The 6244-nt window shown below is 43.0% G+C and overlaps 1 protein-coding gene across 3 annotated transcripts in view; it reads left to right on the top strand.

Annotated features, from left to right (window-relative positions):
• The window catches only part of RPS6KC1 (ribosomal protein S6 kinase C1), a 212635-nt gene continuing 209585 nt past the window's right edge, over window positions 3195–6244 (top strand). Inside the window, exon 1 of one of the 3 annotated variants that reach the window (XM_013970381.2) lies at window positions 3195–3441. In XM_013970381.2, the coding sequence (XP_013825835.2) occupies window positions 3337–3441 (105 nt within the window). In that variant the 5' untranslated portion in view covers window positions 3195–3336. The remainder of the gene's footprint in view (window positions 3442–6244) is intronic. The other 2 variants (XM_018060738.1, XM_013970383.2) reach the window with 2 other exon arrangements.

The raw sequence follows: 6244 nt of genomic DNA, 5'->3' as shown, positions 1-6244 counted from the left end.
AGTGAAAAGTGAAAGAGAAGTCGCTCAGTCCTGTCCGACTTCTAGTGACCCCATGGAGTGCAGCCTACCAGGCTCCTCCGTCCATGGGATTTTCCAGGCAAAAGTATTGGAGTGGGTTGCCATTGCCTTCTTCACTAACTTCCTCTTACAGAGAAACTAGAGATTTTGGACTATTAATGAATAATATTTGATGCCATCCTGAGATGTTCTCTAGAATTTTTTTAGAAATTGTCACTGGTATTTATGTTCACCAATCTGTAGAATGCTAATATAAAGGTCAGTTCTTGGTTGCTTAAGGAAAGTACGATGTGTGTTTTCAGTAAAGAAGGCATGAGGAATGAAATTACATTTTATGAAGGGAAAACGAAGTAAGTCTGACTTACAAGTGGCTGTTTCAGGATGGGAGAACAAAGTAACGGGTACAGAAAGTGTTAAGAAGGTTTGATGGAAAGTGCACTCATGGGAAGAGTTTTGTGCATAAATACAAGATTTCTTGATTTCTTGAACTGCCTTTCATAATGGATTTTAAGTTTCTTTACCTCTGAAGTGATCTGTTCTATGTTTACCTCTGAAATCTTGTTACTTTGGCTAAGTGAATATATTATTTCACAGTGACTTATATGATCCTATCTGACTGACTTATGACCTTACTAATAACTGCTAAGTATAGGTATATTGTTTTCTATGTCACTTGTTTCAGAAGATTGTTTCTTATATCACCAAATGTGTGACTGACCTGTGATAAAATGCTGATATGCAGTTCCATATGAGATCAGTGATTGTAATAATGTAACTCTAGATATGGGAAGAAGCAATAAGAGGGAATATTTTCTTGGACCAAGAGGCTAATCAGACAGGCATGGTCCAGAGACTTTTGCTGCTCGCAAGCCCTGGTCCAATAACAGCACACTGAATGGCCTGTCAATGGAATCTTCATTAGACCTGGGAATGAACCTTCCCAGCACTGTGGGACACAATGGCCATGAAATGCCCCCAAAGCATGGTCAATTATGAGGGGACCCTGCTGACTGGAAATTGGCACTTGCCAGCTGCCTCTGCAAGGATTACATCATGACCACTGCAAGCTGCTGACCTTCAACATCCCCTGAAAGGAGTTCAGGGTGGAGATCAGAAATAAGGCACTCTGTGCTTGGGAAAAACCCACAAGAACTGGCCTTCAGATAGTCACATGTTTTCAGGTTAAGATTTTATGAGCCCAAATTCTTGCATCTTCTCATACCTAGAGAAACGCTAATGTCACAAACCAATGTCTAGTCCTGATTCTTTTGGCTAGCTCCTCAGCAGCTTTTCTCCTTCTGTTAATCTCTGGGCCAAGTACCTTTTACTTTCTCGTTGTTTCTTCTAGAATACAACAAATCTCCAAGTGGTAGTATGACGAGAATGTTCCCTGGTCAACACCCAGACGATGCTGAAACAAGCTGCCTTATCACTCCATGGACTTTCATCTCCCTTTGTAAATGCACCCTGACAGAGGGCAGGCAAAAGGAACCCAGAGCTCCACTATGCCCCTGTACAGCCTGAAGAAGCCAGAGCGGTCATGGCCCCTTTTCCCTTGAGCCTGGGTTCCCAAATACCTAAGAAGTGAAATGGGTAGGTAGTTAGACATGAGCAGGGTATCAAAAGAGGCCAAAGAACTGGCCCTAAAAATAGGAGGAATGTGGTGACCCAAGGAAGAAAGAGCAGATAAAACCAAGGAGGGTCTTGGAATGCAGGAACAGAAAAACCAGACTCTTATCGTCCTTTCCTCCCCCATGGAACAGTATATATTATATACTATATACTGTGTATATCATATGGGTTTCCCTGGCAGCTCAGACGGTAAAGAGTCTGCCCGCAATGCGGGAGACCCGGATTCGATCCCTGGGTCAGGAAAATCCCCTGGAGAAGGAAATGTCAACCCACTCCAGTATTCTTGCCTGGGAAATCCCATGGATGGAGGAAACTGGTAGGCTACAGTCCATGGGGTCGCAAAGAGTCATACACGACTGAGTGACTTCACTTTGTGTATATTATATATACAGTATTAATGGAACAGTATAACCTGTCTCCCCTCCTATCCCATAGGGAGAAGGTATTTGCTCTACTCTTTCCCCACCCAGTATACGTGCCTCATCCAATCAGCAAATGACTGCAAGACCCGTATCTCATTACTTGTATCCTGGGTATAAAAGTGGACTAAGGACCCCCATTCAACGTAGGTTCTCCCTTGAGCAGGCCCGCTATTCTAACAGCATCTCCCACTCTAATAAACTTTACTTTCCCTCTCACTCTGTCTCATGCCTGGAAACTCCTTTCCAACCCACGCCTGGACCACGACATCTATGAAATTTTCCCTTAGATATGCAACTACCCGAGGGTTAGTATACTCAAAGCAGGGAATGCGTGTTAATTTCCCCTAGTTTGAATTCCCCTCAGGGTGTACTGTCAGTGAGCACAGTGCAGTGGGTTGAAGCTTAATCCTTACAAACCTCTTCAGACAGGCAACTTTTTTTTTTTTTTTTTTTTTTTTAAATTTGGGAGGCTTGCTGTGGCTCAGCTGGTAATGAATCTGCCTGCAATGCAGGAGACCTGGGTTCGATCCCTGGGTTGGGAAGATTCCTTTGGCGAAAGGAAAGGCTACCCACTCCAGTACTCTGGCATGGAGAATTCCATGCACTGTACAGTCCTTGAGGTCGCAGAATCAGGACACTGAGCGACTTTCACTTTGTGGCCTCCCTGGTGGCTCAGATGGTAAAGCGTCTGCCTGCAATGTGGGAGACCTGGGTTGGGAAGATCACCTGGAGAAGGAAATGGCTACCTACTCCAGTGCTCTTGCCTGGAAAATCCCATGGACAGAAGAACCTGTTAGGTTACAGTCCATGGGGTCGCGTAGAGTCGGACACGACTGAGCGACTTCACTTTCACTTTGTGGTGGTATAAACACAGGTGCACAGATGGACGGGGTTTGTCTTGAAATAAGAGTTCAGGGGTTGTGGGTATTTAAACCAATGGGCCGCCAATAGGAAGAAAAGAAGATACTAGGCTGGGGTATCTCTCTGTCTCGCCGCGGGCGGTGCCATTGCCTGATCCTCGTTCACTTGCCAGGCTCAGGCTGGCGATGGGGGTCCGGGTCTAAAGTGGAGTCTCCGTCCCAGGATTGGAGCCCGGGTCTGACCCGGAAGCTTTCCCGCGACCCCGGAAGCAGAGCCCAGCGGCGGAGGCGCCGCCGATGAGCCACCGCCCCCTCGCCGCCTGGCTGCTGCTTCAGAGAACCGCGGCGGCGCCGGGTTGCACTGATGATCCCCGGCAGGCGGCGGCGGCAGAGGCGGCGGGAGGATGACCTCTCCCCGCGAGCGGGGTGCCGATCTGGCCCGATTCTACACTGTCACCGAGCCCCAGCGACACCCGAGGGGCTACACGGTGTATAAGGTCACCGCCCGGGTGAGTGCAGTTGCCGGACGGGGGTCGGAGTCTGACCAGGGACGAGAGACCGGCGTGGACCCTGGTGTGGGGATGCCGGATGCCAGGTTGCGCCTAGTGCCGGGACAGGCGCCCGAGGTGGGGACTTCAAAAAGGATGAGGTGGGGGCAGAGCGTGCGAAGTCCCTGATCGGGCTGGAAATGGTCTCAACAGTGTCCCCTTTCCAGGGTGGGGCAGGCGTTGATGATTTTTAATAGATGACTCAGCCCCATCCCACTTGGACTTTCTCTTCCGAGGCTGAAATATGCAGAAGTGGTTTTGCTTGTCTCCTAGGGATAATGCAGGTTTAAAAAAAAATGTTAAATTGATGTACTATTTGACTTATATAATAGAGGGTATTTCTTCCCTTCCTTCTGGGTTGCACAGAGGCAGATAAACCCTTGGGAAATATGTCAGTGGTAGGGCCACCATCCTAGGACCTCTGTAACTGGTTGTGTCTTTTCGCCTGTGAATTTTTCGTGGTTTTCCATAGAAGACATGAGAAATTCTGCTGAGGGTGTCTTGTGTGAGTTGTCTTGAGAGCACATTTGAAAGTTGTGAGGCTCCTTTACATCGACTAATTGATACAGTTTTTAGTACCCACTTTGTTCATGTTTGATAGCTCTTACTTTGAGTTTTAGAGTTTGCATCTTCCTCCTTGAAATAAGAGTAATAAAATTAAATATTAATATTAAATACAAATTAGTATTAAAATTACATATATTTAATGTATTATATGTAGTATGAATGTATGTGTGTATTAGGCATATGTACACATCACCCAGTTAAATCCTAATTTTAATGGAGAGGAAACTATGGTTCAAGAAAGTGTTGTAGCTGGCCCAGCTTCACATTGTAAGGAAGTAGCACCTCTGGGGTATGAGTTCTATTGTGTTTAATTCTAAGTTGTAAAAAACAATGTTTAAGAATTACCTTCATCATTAATTGTTAAAAAAGAGAGGTACAGATAGTAGTAATATTAGAATATACATTTGGGGGATGTAGTACTCTTGGGGGATAGATCAGGAAGTGGGCCTTGACAAGAACCTTAGAGGTTAAATAGATTCAGATCCGCAGAGTTTGGGGCATGGGAATGGCATGTGCTTTTTGGAGTTGGTGCACAATTCAAACAAGTGTAAGAGGATAGGATGGACAAATTTGTGTAAATGTAGTAAGACCAGGCCTGGTTATTGCAGAGGGTTGTACCAAGAATACAGAGAAAATTGTTACTCTCTGTTTGCAAGTAAGGTTGTTATATAGGTGGAGTGTTAGTTTCAGCTTAAGAAAAAATTTCAAGATTAAAGGTGCTCTTACTATAGCCCCCTTGAAAGCTTCTTTTGGCCCTTCAGAAACCTAGACTTGGTTTCCTAACATAGTTTGTGAAATTAGAACAATTTTCAACATACTTAATGCCCTAGCTCTAATGTTCCCTTCAGAGCACCCTGTTCATCTCCTATTATAACACTTATCACAGTTATAATATATTGTATTAATCTGTTTGCTTGTCTCTGTCTCTCAGATTTAGAGCAGGTCACTATCATTGGTGTTAATTTCCTTTTATATCTCCCAAGGCATTGTGGGGCACAGAGTGCCTAAAAATTATTGTTTTCCTCTGTGTTTTAGGTAGCACATTTACTAAATGTTTAGTTTCAGGTACTATGAGCTCTGAGGGTGACAAGGCAGCATAAAGTGTGGTCCTTCTTTTCAAGGATACTCCTAGTAGAAGATGGTTTACTGTACTTGAAGTCTAGTGCAAGGTAGAAAGTGTTAAATGCTATAAGAGACTACAGAAAAGAGCTATGGGGTTTCAGAATACAGAGTTTCTGGCTCAAGGGATCAGGGAACATGTACCAATTAAGATAGGTGGTGAGAGATGGGAAGAATCTAGATGGGTGGGATAAGTGGAAAGGGCACTGCAAAGAGAAGGAATATGTGAGTGTGTGTAGAACTTGAAGAAGAAACTGAATATGATTATTACTTGTAGTCTTACTTTACAAAAGGAATGGTTAATCTATTTGAGATCTTAAATATCTTTTTTCAAGCTGTAAACTAACATATGACAACATCAATTAGAAGATAAAGTAGCACATTGCCTGTTCTAACCAGATATGTGTAATATGCATATTAGTTATCGCTGTGGTTATTTAACTGGAAATTGCTTACACTTGTCTTTTTTTCTCCTTGTAAATATTTGTGTCCTCATTTATTGCTTATGGTACAGATTTTGTTTTCTAATTTTAAAGATTGAGGATTAATAAAGAGATATACTTTAAAAAGCTTCATAGTATAAAATACAAGTAAATTATTTGTTATTTTTTGAGACTTAATGAGAAAAACATTTTACCTCAGGAGAATTAATCAGGTAAGTAGTGCTCCCCTGACAGAACTTTGTGAGATAAAAATGTCCTCTTTATGTTTCCAATTACTGACTGACATATTTTTAAGGAACAGTCTCTATATTCTTGATTCTTGCAAGGTTCTTTATGTAAGAATAGAATTAGAATCATTGGAATTGCCATTGTTAAGTATTGGTTGGCATAAGAGCTGTTTCATGTTCTTAAATCTCCTTTATCCTTTCTTTTCCCCCCAGTTCTTTGGAAGCTGGCAGGCTTAGATAACCTTATGGCCAGTTACAAGCTTGCTACTGGATTTCCTAGTTAAATCCTATGTTGCTTGTTGATTTTCATCTTGAATAAGTACTTCTGTTCAGCATTTGAAAATTCTTTTGTAGATTTCCATTGATTGTTTAGTTAAAGGAGACGCAGATGTAAAAGAACCATTCACA

This window comes from Capra hircus, chromosome 16, assembly GCF_001704415.2.
Source record: "Capra hircus breed San Clemente chromosome 16, ASM170441v1, whole genome shotgun sequence".
In the NCBI taxonomy this organism is placed as follows: Eukaryota; Metazoa; Chordata; class Mammalia; order Artiodactyla; family Bovidae; genus Capra; species Capra hircus.
This window is presented reverse-complemented; position numbering and strand designations above follow the sequence as displayed.